This window comes from Trachinotus anak, unplaced genomic scaffold (assembly GCF_046630095.1).
Source record: "Trachinotus anak isolate AG129_WGS33_773 ecotype Australia unplaced genomic scaffold, CSIRO_AGI_Tana_v1 ptg000039l, whole genome shotgun sequence".
Lineage (NCBI taxonomy): Eukaryota > Metazoa > Chordata > Actinopteri > Carangiformes > Carangidae > Trachinotus > Trachinotus anak.
In genome coordinates this window covers 4,035,328-4,051,606 of record NW_027273890.1, presented here as the reverse complement: position 1 = coordinate 4,051,606, position 16,279 = coordinate 4,035,328, and the positions used below count along the sequence as shown (strand labels likewise).

General features: G+C 38.6%; 1 protein-coding gene across 3 annotated transcripts in view; it reads left to right on the top strand.

The window, feature by feature from the left end:
• The window catches only part of LOC139614842 (collagen alpha-3(VI) chain-like), a 96,344-nt gene extending 82,730 nt beyond the window's left edge, over positions 1–13,614 (top strand). For 2 of the 3 annotated variants that reach the window (XM_071472472.1, XM_071472474.1), the window contains 31 exons: positions 44–97; positions 236–307; positions 443–469; positions 565–609; positions 772–825; positions 911–973; positions 1,323–1,388; positions 1,479–1,532; positions 1,646–1,681; positions 1,782–1,844; positions 2,113–2,175; positions 2,275–2,337; positions 2,638–2,700; positions 3,038–3,088; positions 3,329–3,364; positions 3,483–3,545; positions 3,816–3,878; positions 4,094–4,126; positions 4,228–4,264; positions 4,381–4,392; positions 4,494–4,987; positions 5,101–5,203; positions 5,812–6,513; positions 6,617–6,719; positions 6,899–6,954; positions 7,228–7,488; positions 8,137–8,211; positions 9,429–9,614; positions 10,468–10,527; positions 11,291–11,476; positions 12,738–13,614. In XM_071472472.1, the coding sequence (XP_071328573.1) occupies positions 44–97; positions 236–307; positions 443–469; positions 565–609; positions 772–825; positions 911–973; positions 1,323–1,388; positions 1,479–1,532; positions 1,646–1,681; positions 1,782–1,844; positions 2,113–2,175; positions 2,275–2,337; positions 2,638–2,700; positions 3,038–3,088; positions 3,329–3,364; positions 3,483–3,545; positions 3,816–3,878; positions 4,094–4,126; positions 4,228–4,264; positions 4,381–4,392; positions 4,494–4,987; positions 5,101–5,203; positions 5,812–6,513; positions 6,617–6,719; positions 6,899–6,954; positions 7,228–7,488; positions 8,137–8,211; positions 9,429–9,614; positions 10,468–10,527; positions 11,291–11,476; positions 12,738–12,778 (3,285 nt within the window). In that variant the 3' untranslated portion in view covers positions 12,779–13,614. The remainder of the gene's footprint in view (positions 1–43; positions 98–235; positions 308–442; positions 470–564; positions 610–771; positions 826–910; positions 974–1,322; positions 1,389–1,478; positions 1,533–1,645; positions 1,682–1,781; positions 1,845–2,112; positions 2,176–2,274; positions 2,338–2,637; positions 2,701–3,037; positions 3,089–3,328; positions 3,365–3,482; positions 3,546–3,815; positions 3,879–4,093; positions 4,127–4,227; positions 4,265–4,380; positions 4,393–4,493; positions 4,988–5,100; positions 5,204–5,811; positions 6,514–6,616; positions 6,720–6,898; positions 6,955–7,227; positions 7,489–8,136; positions 8,212–9,428; positions 9,615–10,467; positions 10,528–11,290; positions 11,477–12,737) is intronic. The other variant, XM_071472473.1, reaches the window with a different exon arrangement.
• Positions 13,615–16,279: the final 2,665 nt, after the last annotated feature.

Sequence of the window (16,279 nt, the reverse complement as noted above, 5' to 3'; positions counted from 1 at the left end):
TTTTTCTCAAATCATAAACTAATTTGGTTGTTTTGTCTTTCAGGGTAGTGCAGGATTACCAGGAAGCCAAGGACATCCTGGAGATGAGGGTGGACCTGTAAGTTTTAATGCTGTGCTTCCATGAGAGACAGTGAAAACTTCCAGTGTTTTTTATTTCCCACCTCTTTGTGTTTCTTCAGATTTCATCCTTTTTGCCCCTTCAGAATATTTTATTGTCTTTATTGTGTAATGACAGGGAGAGAGGGGTCCTCCTGGTGTGAATGGAACACAGGGTTTCCAGGGATGTCCTGGACAGAGAGGTGTCAAGGTAAATGCTTTGATTTAAACTTTCTTTCTTTTTGAATTTTAACATTCAAGTAATCCTAATTTGTTATTGTAAATTGGGTATATACTTTTTTAAAGTAATATAATGGTGTAAACACTATTTATTTCTTCTGTTCAGGGTTCTCGTGGTTACTCAGGAGAAAAGGTGACTGTTTTTCTTTTGTTTAAAGTCATCATTATTATATAAAGATAAAGCATAAACGTTCATGCACTGATTATCTAACTGACATCATGTTGCAGGGTGAATTTGGAGAAATTGGGCTTGATGGCATCAATGGAGAAGAGGTAAGTCTGCATTATATTAGGTCATGTCATTAAGTCATTTTTTATTGCATCACTTCTTAGCTTAGCTTAGCAGAGTTCCATCAATGTCTTTATGTGGCAAAGATATGCTTTGGCTTATGCATGACTGTGGGCTTTAATTGGTCTCTGCTAAATGTTTTTCAGGGCAAAAGTGGAGTGGCTGGACCCCCAGGAGACAGGGGAAACCCTGGCAGAAGAGTGAGAGACTAGATGCAGTTTTAACACATTTTTATGTCATATAGTTTGTGCTGATAAATGCTCACTATATATTTATTGTGTTTAGGGTCCCAAAGGTGCCAAAGGGCAAACAGGAGACATTGGAGAAAAGGGAATCAGAGGGGACCCTGTGAGTATTATGAAAACTTTCTACAGTGCCATTTACCATCAGAATTAACAGTTATCTCTAAACTGATATATTGTTTTACACCTGCATCAACTGAACTGATCAAGGGTAATTATATTCATTCTTTGAGGAGTTTTGGTAAATGTGTTTAAATAGAGAGCAGTAAGTTGTTACCTGTATGAAGGATTCATCAAGTTATATTCATCCATATCTCAACAGTGGCCAGTGGTGTATGTCCCTCCCTCAGCCTGCTTACTGCTGCTTGATTACTGTCCCATGCAGATTTTTATAAATAAGAACATGCTCTCTGCCAGCTTTCTTGGGAAATTGAAAGTATGACATTTTCTAATAGGGTACAAGCGGACAAGATAACAACCAGGCGGGACCTAAAGGAGACCCTGGCGATGCTGGACCAGCGGTAACGTCCCCCTGAGCACATTGTATTATTATAGTAAAAGACACCCTGCCGACAGTTTGTTTTACTGATATATATGTTCTAAAATTATAGGGTGAGCCTGGTGAGGATGGACAGAAGGGCAGTCCTGGTGAACTTGGAAGAGGGGTAAACAATTTTGCCTTGCGCTAATTAATTGCTGAAATTGAAATGCTGAAATTGGCACTGTTTTTTTTTTTTTTTTGGTTTACCAAAACTTATTTCCACTTTTACTTAATTAGGGAGCTGATGGCAGAAGAGGCTCACCTGGACAGGCTGTAAGTAATTTTTTTGTGATAACATACATTATTTAATACTTATTGCAGTAGTTCTTGTAGATCTTGGGAGTAATTGTAAAATCCTTGCATGTGATGAAAGGGAAATCCTGGAAAGCCTGGAGGTGACGGTGTGCGAGGAGAGCCTGGTATTGGAGGATCTAGAGTAAGTGCACCATTCTTTAAATACTATTTGGCGGATTAATCAGCCTACGAATACACTTGCCAAAACATGTATCATAGCAAATGATATCATTACTGTTAATTCTTTTCTTGGCCTCTATTAGTAATATGACAAATCGTTTTGACTGGACTGTGACTGGAGTATTTATCAATCTAGAAATGTGTGTTCATTCTTTACTCGTGGGTTGAAAGTCTTGCTTTAACATGCAAGAGAATGGCACTTCATCACTGTCTGATTTGTCTTTACTAAGGGTCAACCTGGACCAAATGGTGCCCCCGGACCCAGAGGAGAAGATGGGAACCCTGGACCCAGGGTGTGTAAACCTCTTAAGACCATTTTATGAAATAAAATCTTCAGCTATGTCTTTGGCAGAATAAACCTAACCCTAATGTCCTGGTGTTTTGTTTTCTAGGGTCCTGGAGGTAACCCAGGTCCTGCTGGAGAAAAGGGCAGAAGAGGAGCTGTTGGTCGCAAGGTACTAGGCAGAACATAACTTAGCGTGACTTATGTTCTTCCATAACAGGGTTGTTTCATCTATAAACACACTGCACTAAGCCAAGCTCTCTCATATTACTGGGCACACATGTGTAGTCTAATGAAAGCACTATAAGAAAACATCAAGGCCCTGCTTGAAAAAAAAAATACAAAACATATGAGCTTAATTAAATCTATAGCAATGGAGTGGCCAACTTAAAGAAACATTTCCTTCTTAAAGCTTCGACGTTCTCTTTGAATCTTTTAGTATTTCTGTCTCACTCTTTCTGTGGTTTTGCAGGGAGAGCCAGGAGAGCCAGGACCTAAGGGTGTTGTTGGACCTCTTGGCCCCCGTGGAGAGCCTGTAAGGATGGAACTACATCTTCTTTGCATGCACCATAATGTAAAACTGATGAAAAATGAAATAACCAAATATCTTTTTATTACAGTAGAAGATTATACAACAGTTATATTATAATTATGGCCTCAACAGGAGAACTTTAGATCAACTTCAGGTTGCAAGTCTAAGCAATTTTCTCATATAACAGATTATAACACTGTCAAAATGTTGGGACAAAGGGGAGAAAAGGATGTTGCTCTTGTTTCCCTTTCACTACAGAAGTGTATGCAGTTGCATTGATAAACTTTCTACAAAGTAAAAAACATTGGTGAAGCTGTTTTTCTTCTCATCTTTCTCATAGGGTGAAGATGGTAGAGATGGGTTTGGTGGTACAGGGCCCAAAGGAAGAAAGGCAAGTTAAATAGGACACCTTATTATGTATATGTGGTGATCTGAAGATTTTTCCCAAACACACAAATGGACCTGATAGCTACTATACAATTCTGAATAGAACATGAAAAATGCAATATTTCAAAAGAAAATTATCAATAAACTACTGTTAGAAATTTCACATTATATGCAGTTATACACTCATTCACTGTGATAATAATTATACAAATAATACATAAAGTATGTATATTTAACTCCACAGGGTGATGAAGGCTTCCCTGGATTCCCAGGACCAAAGGTAATGAAAGACATTGACTCTTACAGTGAAATTGCACAGTGTAGTGTTGCATCTGGTTATTGGAGCTGCCTTTTGGTGTTGTTACTTACTTTCATTTGATATACTTCCATCACTGTAGGGAGCAGGTGGTGATCCTGGCAGCAAGGGTGGACCTGGACCCAGAGGAAATCGTGGACAGAGGGTAAGTTTTCATACACTTGGATTTGGTTCACATGTACATATGTTCTAAATTCAACAGTACATACTGGATGGTATCACTTAGCAAATCCTCCAACATGCAGCTTGTTTAAGCACTGGACACATACAGTGTGATCGGCGAGACACACTAGAGGACTACTTTCAAATTTACAAGATGTATTCTTTGTAGTGAATAAGCAGCATGAGCATGCACAATAATGTAACTTTTCAGCCAGTTAAAATCAATTCTGTTCTTTCTGTCAATTCCTTCCAGGGTGTCTCCGGAAATGTTGGTCCACCTGGACAGAAGGGAGAAGTTGGATATCCTGGGTCATATGTAAGCAACTTCAAATTCTACAGTTTCCTAATAAACGGTGTAAATTCTATATTAATGACTTATATATGAGTTACAATACCTACTGTCACGAGCAGTCTGTTTATGATTGTGTCCTCTCGTGAACTGGAAACTTATGACACCTAGTATAAACTGCACAATATAATATTGCTATGTTGTTGTTATTGCTGTTAACATGACTGTTTTTGCTTCTACAGGGTGAGAAGGGGCCGAGAGGACCAGGCGTTGTGGTCAGTGCTCATTTATTTTTGCAAATGTTTTATTGAATGAACAGAACAAAACTCATTTCTGCTGGCAACCTCTTTCAACATTTGTCTCTTTTTTCCTTCAGCAATGTGACCTCGTCAAGAAGATTAGAGACAACTGTCGTGAGTATAACTTAATTTTATGAAAAATAGAAAAAAGATATTGAAAAGTAATAACGTCCATGTGTTGTGTTGTTATAAAAATGTCTTACCATGTTTTGTTTCCTTTTTTCTACCAGCTTGCTGTTTTGGTAAGTGCAAATTTTCATGATATAATAACTGCTTCAATTGCCTCATATGCACTGTATCCACTACTATAAAGGAAATAAAATCTTTATGTGTTCACTATTAGGTAAGCAAGAATGCCCGCTCTACCCCACTGAGCTGGCCTTTGCCCTGGATGCCTCTCAGGGCGTTGGCCGTGCAGTTTTCAACAACATGCGTGACACAGTCCTGCGTCTGGTCAGAGACATCACCATCTCTGAGAGCAACTGTCCAAGAGGAGCTCGTGTTGCTTTGACCCTGTACAACAGTGAAGTTACCACTGAGGTCCGCTTTGCTGATGCACTGAAGAAGCGTGCTCTGGTGCAGCGCATTGAGGGACTGCAGACCCTGCAGACCAACAAGCAGCGCAGTTTGGATACGGCCATGAGCTTTGTGGCCCAGAACACCTTCAAGAGGGTACGCAGCGGCTTCCTCATGAGGAAAGTGGCCATCTTCTTTGTTGGTGGGGCACTCAGTCAAGCACAAGCAGTTACCAATGCAGCTCTACGCCTCCATGATGCTGGAATCGCCACTCTGTTCTTGGTCAACCGTGAGGAAAGAGCACTCACCAGAGCACTGCAGGTACGACCAACAAACAAATCAAAGGAGAATTTTACAGTACAGCAGCTTTTGAGGCATATTTACTGTATTTGATGAAAAAGAAAAATGACTCTTTTCTTCTTTTTGTACACCAGGTCAACAACACGGCCTTGGCCCAGGTAATTGTCCTTCCCAGCCCTGGAAGTGCACAGTATAATTCAGTCATCCAAAAGATTATGAACTGCCATATCTGCCTAGGTAAGAGTTGTGTTTTTTCACTCTATTATTTATAAAACAGTCAGGACTTACTGTTTTTATTTTTGCACATTTTCAATGAACAATATCAGTTTTTTTAAAGATTGTTTTGTTCATGAATATTTCCTATTGATTCTGTTTGTGTTCAGAAAATGTGTGCAGAAATATAATATATGACATATATGTCTTGATATATGTCCCTATATCAAGAGGGATGTTGCCATATATGTCACCTATATTATTATCATATATATTCATCCTAAGGATATATGAATATATAAGTTAATAACATACATGAATTATTTGTATGAGCAAGATATATGTCAATATATGAAACTGCTGCAATTTCTAATAAGTTTCATGAATATTTTTACATATGTGCTTTTATTTTATATGTACATATATATGTAATGTATGAAAGTTCAGTATATCTACGTACATTGCATTTGCCTATGGACAAGTACAAATGGAAAGAAAATTAGGCATTTTGTTCATTATCATTACATTTATGAAAAATAAACAGATTTTTTTATTATTAATAAGGAAAATAACACTAATTATAATCTTATGTTATCTCACAATTGAATGACATTACATGTTTCTTTTTTTAGACATCTGCTCTCCAGACCAAATGTGTGACTATGTGCCCCCATTGGCCAACCGAGACAGGAGGTCTTCCACCACAGATGTGGACATCGACATGGCCTTTGTCATGGATAGCTCTGAGTCCACTTACCCAACCGTCTTTACTGAGATTAAACGCTACATAGCACAGATAGTAGAACCGCTTCAAGTGTCTTCAAATCCCACATCCTCAGTTCACCACGCTAGAGTGGCTGTGATCCAGCAAGCACCTTACGAGTTCCTCCACAACAAAACCGGCTCTCCCATCCAAGTGGATATTGGCTTGACTGAGCACCACTCAGCTCAGGATATTGTCAGATTCCTGCTGGACAAAACACCGCAGTTAGAGGGCGGCCGGGCTCTGGCAGCGGCGATTGAGTCAACAGTGGAGCTGGTGTTTGAGAAGGTGCCTCTCCCACGCGACAGGAAAGTGCTGATGCTCTTTGTGACAGGAAGTGTGGAAGAAGAAGAGGAGCAGCTGGTGCGTATTGCCACTGAGGTCAAGTGCAGAGGCTACTTCCTGGTCATCCTGGGTGTGGGTGACAAGCTAAGCGCTGGAGACACTCGTGTCCTGTCACGCATGGCCAGTGAGCCATCAGACGTCTTCTTCAAACGGCTGAACAGTATCTCACACTTTTATGACAGACACCTCCAGACCTTTAGCCAGCTGCTGCCAAAGTATATCAGCAGTAAGTTCAAGACAGATATCGGCATTTGTCAATCATTTATTTTCCCAGGCTTTCATACGCTGTTCATGTCCCGATGAGTGAGACTCTGTGTTTGTCTTTTCAGTTGAAAATGCTTTCTACATGTCCCCTGAAGTCTCCAAAAACTGCAAGTGGTTTCAAAATGACCAGCCACTGAAAAACCCCTTCACATCTTCACAGCGGCAGGAGTAAGTTTTCTAATATATATATATATATATATATATATATATATATATATATATATATATATATATATATATATATATATATATATATACCTTTATAAATGTCCACACCATGTCTTTGTTCGCTGTAGATTTCTTGAAACATTGATAATTTAATTCACCATTTACTGGTACATTTATAGGAAGCATCAGAAGCATCACGAGAATCACCAAGCGGTTCATCAAAGAAAGCACAAAGGTGAGATTGAGGATGTATTAAAATGAACTTCAAATACTTCTGCAGGCAGAGTCAGTTTACGTGATGTTTGATTTGGCCTGGTTATTTCTGTTTACTTAACTGTGAGCTAACTGCTAACACTGACTGCCCATAAATCAGCAATCAGCATCATTGTTCACACTTCTCTCAGACTGTCTCAGACTGAAAACCAACATTATTTCATCCACCACAGCTACTGACCTACTTTTCTCTGAACCTGTGATTTCATTGTGCCTCTGCCTTTTACCACCCCAGAGACAGACGAGCTGCACGTCTTCAATGTCACCTCCAGTGGCTTGAAATTGCGTTGGAGCAGCCCGAACCCCAAACTCTTTGTCTACTTTGAGGTGGTGGTGACACAGTTGGCCGACCACACCCTGGTACTGAAGACCAATGTCTCAGGCACCGAGCTTTCTGTGGACAACTTACAAAGTACTCAAACATATCATGTTGTGGTCACTGCCTACACTGCAGAGGGTCAAATTGTCTCCACCCGCAAAGGCATCGTCACTACCAGTAAGTCCGTAAACACACCTACACAAATAGGTTACAAGCTTCCTTTTTATCCCACAAGATGGCTTTTTTTTTTTTTTCTTTACAAAACGATAAGCAATGTTTCCTGACTTTGTAGTATCCTCATCAGTACCATCAGGTTATAAAACTTTTGGGCTTTGACAATTTGAAGCTCTGTTTATGAACAAATCCTGTGAGTGTGGAGCTTTTTTCCACTCACATTGGTCCCTTCTCAGTCATTTTAAAAAATTGAATTGTGCAGTCTTGCCTAGGTGATTTTCCAGAAATGTGGCATTGCATTCAGCCAAGTCATGTGGACTGGATTTATTCATAAGTGAATTTAGATGTGCAGAGTTTATATTTGGCCTCTAAGCTCTGACATTGTCTCTCTCTGCAACCATACACAAATCTGGAGAATAGTGAGTGACTATATTAGATACATTTTGGTTTTGGATGGGTTTTTTTTTCCTTTTTTGGTTTATATCCTTTACATCTTTTTGGTGATTTTGTTACTTGTAAATAAACAAAAGAATAAACTAAAGGTAAGCTAAATTAAAATGAAAACACTCAGGCAGTAGTCTTGCCTGCATAGCTCACACATTTTGCTGCGTTATTGCAGCTGCTTCATTACTGCTTGTTTCACTTTGACAGAAGCAGCAGAGCATAAACCAGTCAGCCAAGGCACCAGCACTGTAAATACCACACCACTGGACAAACCAGAAACTGGTGAGTGACTGTGCACACATGTGCATATGTGAGTGTCTACATTGTTTCTGCATAATCCTTTCTTTTTTTCCTGCTTTAACCTGTATTCTGTAATTTTAAAGTTGTCTTTGAACTTTCAGCCCAAATTCAACATTTTGAATTAACAACTTTGTACATTAAAACTAGGGGGTTCTACAGAGTTGTGCTTGGCTGAGATTTCCAAGAAGTATGTGAGTCACATAAGTAAAACCCCATGGTTCAACTCACAGAACATAATGTGCTATGCTGTAATCCAACAATATATCAAATGAGCTATCACACAAATGTGTTGTTATTCAGCTCACTAGTACATGCCAAACCATACTAAAGGTCATTTAGGAAAACATGAAAACTACTGCTCAGGCTCAAAATCAGAGTCTGTAGGTTAAATCTTTCACATAATGTATTTTGACAAACCAGACAAATGGGGTTGTAATATCTGTGTCACTCTGTACTTAGTAAATAGAAACACATGCGGATATTTTTTGGGGGGAATAAATGCTTACAGCTGCTGCTTCTTATTGAAGACACAAAACTTAAGGCCTAACTGAAACATGAGATCATCTTCACCGTCTGCAAACGTAGGAGGGTCAAGCCTCTTCACCTGCCCCACTATCAGTCAGCTGTGATGATAAGAACAGCAATGCTGTCCTCATTAAAAACAGTCAGTGAGTGCAGTACTTTGATACTCCAGTGTGAGCACTAGCACACTGCAGTTTACACAATGCTCTTCTTAAAAGGAATCAACAGATTGCAGTGAAGCTGTGAAGAAAGTATTTCTGGGGTTGATTTATGGAGAAGATAACCTGGACCACACAGCCATGCAGATGACTAAAACGAACTAACCTTTCACTGAAGCTGTAGTTATAACTAACTGACTCAACAGTTCACCTGTGGAAACTTACACTTTACACTAACATTTAATTTTCAAATGTGAAAACTCCCTAATAATGCAATTAGCCTGACCCCTCTATAGAATGCCATGTTGAATGCTATTTCTTTTCCTCTGTATGAATGACCCATATCAGCACTAAGACTCATTTGACCCCATTAGACCACCCATAAGTGTTACTAGTAACTATTTAACAGCACACGATCACTGTATGCCTCATGTAGTTTTAACCATCCTCTCTCTCTCTCTCTGTATGTCGTCCATTACTACTGTTGTTTTTTTTTTTTTGTTTTTTTGCATGTTCTAGTTAATGAATTTGCAGACCCATGCTCACTTGACTATGACCCTGGAATGCCATGCAAAGACTATCAGGCTAAGTGGTTCTTTGACAGAAAGAGCGGGATCTGTACACAGTTCTGGTATGGAGGTTGTGGAGGCAATGACAATAGGTTCGACACTGAGACCCTCTGCTTGAAACGCTGCATGAGGTCAGGTAAGTGGTTGTTGCTGCCAGGCTCCGTGAGGGAATGTGCCACTGCCTGGTGTGATAATAATATAATGCAGAATATTATCAGCTTCAGCCCCACAAACAAAACCTAGAAATGGCTGGTTGTTAAAGCCCGTTGTCCAACCATAGCTTACCAACCATCACCAGGCACGGCAGGCCTATCAAGCTTTTGATTTATCCACATGCCAAAATGGTTTATGTGGGGCTCTAATAGCAGTGATACTAGTCAGAGCTGTGGCATCTCTGATTAAACAATGTGTTTATCTGCTCTAAAGCAGAAGTAGAAGTCACTTTAAAATATATTCCCGTTTAGGAGTGAAACATCCAATGCATGGAAACCAATTGCTTTCTGTCTTTAATGTTAGTGGTAAAGCATGTAGTTCTAAAAATACAGACACTGAAGCATTATGTTTTTAGAGTAAGTTTTTAGTTTTAATTAAGTTTTTTTTGTTACAGCAAAAAAAATAATTTACTTTTTATGATATACTAATTTAATACATGAACAATGCTGTTTCTGTATGTCATTTAATTTTATGTCATGAAAATGGATGATAATCTGGTGAGGGTGCTGACTTCTAGTTTGGGACATGTATCAGTCATCATAACATCGTGTTACATACATGATGACCATGTACATTATTTACATTTTACTGGAGATAGTAAAAAGTACCAGTGCTAGTGTTATTCCTGATGTATATTTTCAAGTCACATGTATTGATGGGACAATAAAATCGTGACCTGACACTGATCACATGAGGTACTGGAAAAACTGGAGACCATTTTAAAAATCCTTCTATAGTTGTTCACTAACTACATTTTTATTTTCATTTTTCAACAGTGCCAGAGCCTCAGCCCAAAGTGCAGCAGGGTGAACAGGTGGAGATCCTGCCGGTCCCTGGTGAGATCTGATGTGCACTCACTGAGATTAATAGACCTTCAATAACACATGTAGTTTCCTGTTGGCATATTTTGTTACTGTTCCTTTCTTTCTAACCTCCTCTTTTGATGACATAACTGACTTTGATGTGGTTGCACATGTGTGCTATGCAAAAGCTAGCCCATATGAAAGAAAAAAAAATCCCACTTCCTTCATGGTCTAGTTTTAAACAAGCAAATCCACATCCTCAAAACCTTTTTCAGACCATCTCTAATGTTGGGCATATTGTATATATGGACTTTAAGTCACCAGTCTTGCCATGTTATATGTGTTACATAATTCAATTTCCATAAAATGTGCTCATTTACCAAGACAACAAGTCTTTTGTATGCAACTACAAACCCACCCTCCTCCTCCGCTGCCCCTCAGATGATCCAAATGACTGATGGAACAAGTAAAAAGCCAAGCACGGAAAAAGAGAAGGTTATGCTTTTGTCACAGGAGCGAGCCAAGTCATAACCACGAATAAAATGAATAGGAGGCCTTGTTCACTGGTTCATTGTTTCTTTGGCAGCAGACCTCATATAGAGCAAGTTCAATTTGCCAGCATCTCGTCAGCAGTGGAGGAAATTGGCTCAAGATACTTAGAGTAAAACAAAGTCTACTCTAGAGTGTGGCATATGTTACGATTATGGAAGAATAAAAATCTGCTCTCTGACTGCCTTCTAGTTGCATGTCTTCTCATGCTCTCACTTATCGTTATTCTTTGTCACGTCCCTCACAGCGGCCTCTACAGCCGTGGAAATTTGCCAGCTCCCCAGAGAGGAAGGTACTTGTGCCAAATTTGTTCTCAAGTGGTACTACGATGCTCCCAGCAAGACTTGTACACGTTTCTGGTACGGAGGCTGCGGTGGAAACCAGAATCGCTTCAACACACATGAACAGTGTATGAAGACCTGTGGAAAACCAGGTACATGTCATGTTCATAGTATTAATCTCCTAGCATAAGTAATCGATTCCTGGCAGTGCACTATGGTAACAGTCAAATACAGAGATGTAGCATGCTGCAGCATGGATTTTCCTCAGTAAAGGGTACACATAGTAAAACATCAAGATATCTGTCAGTGACTCACCAAGTCAAATAAACCAAGGCTTTGTACTTCGAGTTGCACATGTATATCACATTTGGAGGATGCCAATAAACAACTGCAGCATTAACATTACATAATATGAGTCATGCAGATAAACTCCAGTGTCTTTTCTTAGCCTGTTGTCTATGGAAACACATTGTATTCAACAAAGAGAAAACTCGATCATTTTCTTGTTTTTCTTGTTATATTTCATAGTTACATGCTCCATTTCTCATATTTATACAGATTTAGATTAAGATGGTACATAAAACCACATATGATAAGCTTATAAAATACATCTGTCAAGATTTAGACATACAAGATTTACCTTTACAAAAAAGTACATTGTCACATTTTAGACATCTGTCAGTAGAGAGTGAGAGAGAGAGGGGGAATGGGCAATTATAAGAACTTCATTTGGTCTGTGTTTCATTGTGGTTATTTACTAAATTGGGAAAATGTGCAAGAGAATGCATGTTAAAAACCATTATGTTGTTTGACAGGTAATGATTTGGAAAATGCAGCAAAACAAAATTAGCCCATAAATATTTAAATGTATTAAATTATTATTCAGCTTTTCTTGCAAGATCAGATCATATTCTCATGGGACAGTAATAAATTTCCTGAGAACTGGTACTGGTTCACAGCCCAGGAGCTGGGAGCCTGCGATACAGACGGTTTCAAACAGAGTACTAAATTTATAAATAGCTTTTAGCTGTACATAGCTGTTAGCATTTGGCTAAAACTCAGTGTTGCTCTTTTTTTGACTCACCCCCCCTACCTCATAAACCTGGCGTGTCTCTAGCTACATTGATTATACAGGCTACAGATTTTACAAAAACAAGATCCCTATTTGGTTATTATGAGATTCAACATTACGTAGATGAATAATACAGATAACAAAGATAAGGAGCTTGTTATTTATAGGACATTATTATTATGAGATACAGAAATTATTATTATAAGATAAGGTCTCAGTAAATACAGCTTGCTTGAGTCTGACAGTGTTACAGCAGTGCAACGGTAAATCAGTGACGCACTCTCTTAATCTGTACAGAGACTAAGAGACTGACCATGTTTTTCCTTTCCATTCATCACCAGCACCCGTCAACCAAGGAGTTGTTGCTGCAATAAGAACATAGGACCGAAGAAACAAACGTGGCCAGCTATTACCTCTGTTTAGGGGATCTGAGAAGAACCATCCAAAATGGCCGCACTACAAGAACGCAATACCAAAGCAATGGTGGCTGCACTGGATCCACAAAAATGGACTTTATACCCCAAATTCTTGAAGTAGTCTTTTTCACAGCAAGAAGGAAGACAACACGATTTGCTGCATGATTTGTTTTAACCTACTGGTGCTACATAGTATGTTTGTTTTCCAGATGGAGTTTGTTAAGTGCATTCAGATTTGTAAAGTCAATTTTTCTGGAACATCATATGAGTTTTCATATTTTTTAAAATGCAGTTTTATAATGAAACAAGAAACATATATGAATATCTTGGAACAGAGATTAGCAATAAATCAGTACATGCAGGACTGGCATTACGCAGTGCAGTAATCTTTTTTTATATTGTGTTTTTTTTTTTTTTTTACATTCCACATTCACATAGCAACATAGGCTTTTATTGATTTATGTTGTTTTCAAGCTCACTTGATTCCTGTTGAATCATACCTTCACTATTTTTTACAGTCACAGAATCCACAGCAGTGTTTACGCAGGTCTTGTACGGCAGTTTGTGTATTTAAAAAGACAGTGACCAACTGCTCAGATGCAAAAAAAAAACATTAATGTAACACAAAGTGCACTTCTGGAGCCACTGCCTCAAAAATACAAGTTCCAGCTGTTGAGAAATGGAATGTACTTGTCAAGCTGTTTTTATTTTTGTTTTATTTGGTTTTACTGAAATTTGTGTTTCATCTGGGTATAGGAGAAATAAAATTGAATCAGACTTTCTAATAAACATGAGCAACTGATTCTTTTCTTTCTTGTTTTGAATTAAGTCTTGGAGACAAGAAAAAGTTACAGAGATTCAGAAGCACAAATATAAAGTGGAGCTCAAAGATTCTGATAAACCAGATGCTAATAACAGACAATGTCATCTTTCAGTTATTTTATTTCTATAAAGCAATTTGAAGAATTGGGTTTATTGAAGTGGGGAGGCATGGTATGGAGTTTGCACAAGTGCTCAAGTTACTATCAGATAAGGTTTCAGTGAATACAGTATTAACATGATCCTTTTTGACATTTAATAAGTTAGCATAAGTAATTATCCCAATTTTAGGGTTAGACCGAAGTTACCAATGAATATATCTTTTGAAAGTTCTTGAGGTATTAAAGTTACAAAGACAGTTTTTGAAGTTTTTATAAAAAACTACTTCCCATCTCTACTATGAAGTCCCACAAAGTGTGGAGTAACATCTCAGGACCTGAGAATTAACCATAGCAGACATAAAATAATATCATATTGTTGGGGCATGGTTGGGTTTAGGCACATGTTTAAGGTTTCCAGGGGATAAACAAATGAGATTAACCAAAAAATAAAGTCATAGTTAGCAGGGAAATGAGCTTCACCAGCATATGAACCCTCAGATACCCTCTGTTATTTCCTCTTCATACTGCAAGATTAAGCATATTCCTTGTCTAGATATAATGGTCAGTTGTTTCATGATCACTCATCACAAACTGTTTTATAGATCACAAACAGTTAAAAGTTATGTTCAATTTTCAGGAAAGAAGTCACAAAAAATGCTGTGACTTCTGTCTGCTAAAGACAAACAGTCCTTCCACAGGGTAGATATTAGTAGCAGATAATTAGTAGATATTATACATGCTGATATATTAGAAATGTAGTCTGGGTGGTGGTCCTCATGGGTCATGTATTTGCCACTCCCCTTAGATTTTTGATATAAAGATTTCCTACACGAAACATTTTGGATGAAGACTTCACTCACATGTTTTTGTGCATGAGTCTAGTTCATGCATGCTATGAGCTCTTTGTTGCTCCAGGTGTATCTTGTCAGGTAATTAGTGCTGCCACCTGTGGCTTGGTGACACTGACTGAGCTCCCAGAAGAAGAAGCCATTCATCTTTTCCAGGAGCTGGGTCCTCTGAACTTTGTGATCCACTATTGGGTGTTTCACAGAACCTGACAGCCAGGCTGCTGTTTGGATGATATTTAACTCGCAAAGTCAAACATCTCCAAGTTAATTGCCAGTAAAGTTGCTGTCAAACAACAAAGTGTAAATACCAGCTCTAGTGTGAAGTGGGAAAACTTATGTTATTATTTGTGTTTACGCTACAAATTGAAAAGCCAAGCAGCAACTCAGATATGAAGTTAAAGTGTGAATGTAAATATGTATCATACGTTTAACAATATGTGAGTCGTAAACAAGAATCATTGTTTGCATACAATGATCTACTTCATGTGATATATTTACTGCTGATTGATGACAACCTGGATGCAAATAGCCTGTAAAAAATGATAAAGACTGATTAAGTGCTACAGTGATGTACCCAGACGTCACTGAGGTCAGGCCCAGCAGCTACAGTCTTCATACATTCACATGGAAAAAGGAAACGTTTCAAAGAGAAAGTTTTTATGGACTGGTGATGCTTCAGACACACTGGTCAACGGAAAGTCACACATATGAAAAGGCTGTGGAACAGTAACTGATCGAGAACATGTTTTTTAATAGAAACCAGGGTCGTAGCTACAGCTGGAGACACTGACGTCACGTTATCATGACTGTTTAAGAATTAAGAATATGGGGATAAACAACCTGAGGAGCAGTTTGTTCCACAATTACAGACAAATTGCTTGTGGTGGGTTTAAAACCAATACTTAATCTCCCTTTACTGGAACTACCCAGCACAGACAGAGGTGTCCGCACACTTTTGGCCATGTTGTGTACATTATATATGCAGGTATCTGAACATCTGTTAAGGTCTTTGGGATTTTGCTTTCAGAGGGACCTACTGTCTTTATATCTTCTGGCTTTGGAACCACAATTGAACTGGTTAGTCCATTGTGCTTATCATTGTTAATTCCATTGGCCTCCGATGGGGAGAAAATTAAATATTTGGTCAATGAATTTAAATGGCTTGGAGATGCAATCTGTCCTCAACCCCAGCAAAACCTCCAGATGTCCTTACTCCTAGGGTGTTTGACAGAGTGTGACATAGTTAATCCTTTTGATGAACTCCCCTGATTTCCTCGCGAACTCACCACTTCACTTCAGTATTTCATCACTGCTTCATTTCACACCACGGTCCACCAATTTTTTCCCAACATTAATCACTGTCTGATAAAGTTAAAGTAAATGTTTGACATGAAATATTGTAAAGGTTTACACGAGTGAATTTTGTTTTTCAGACCATTTCTCAACATTGATGTTTAGTGTGATGGGAATATATACTGAATTTAATATATAATGTACATAACATAGCCGAAAGTGTGTGGACACCCCTGTCTGGGCTAAGTAGTTTCAATTAAATTTCAGTGCTACGGGGTGCAGTTATGTGTTAGACAATAATGGCGAGAGTAGCCTATGTGTTTAGCTGTTTCCTGTTTCTACATGACAAGGCCCCCCCTGTGCACAAAGCCAGGCCCATGAGAAATGATTTCCCCGATTCAGTGTG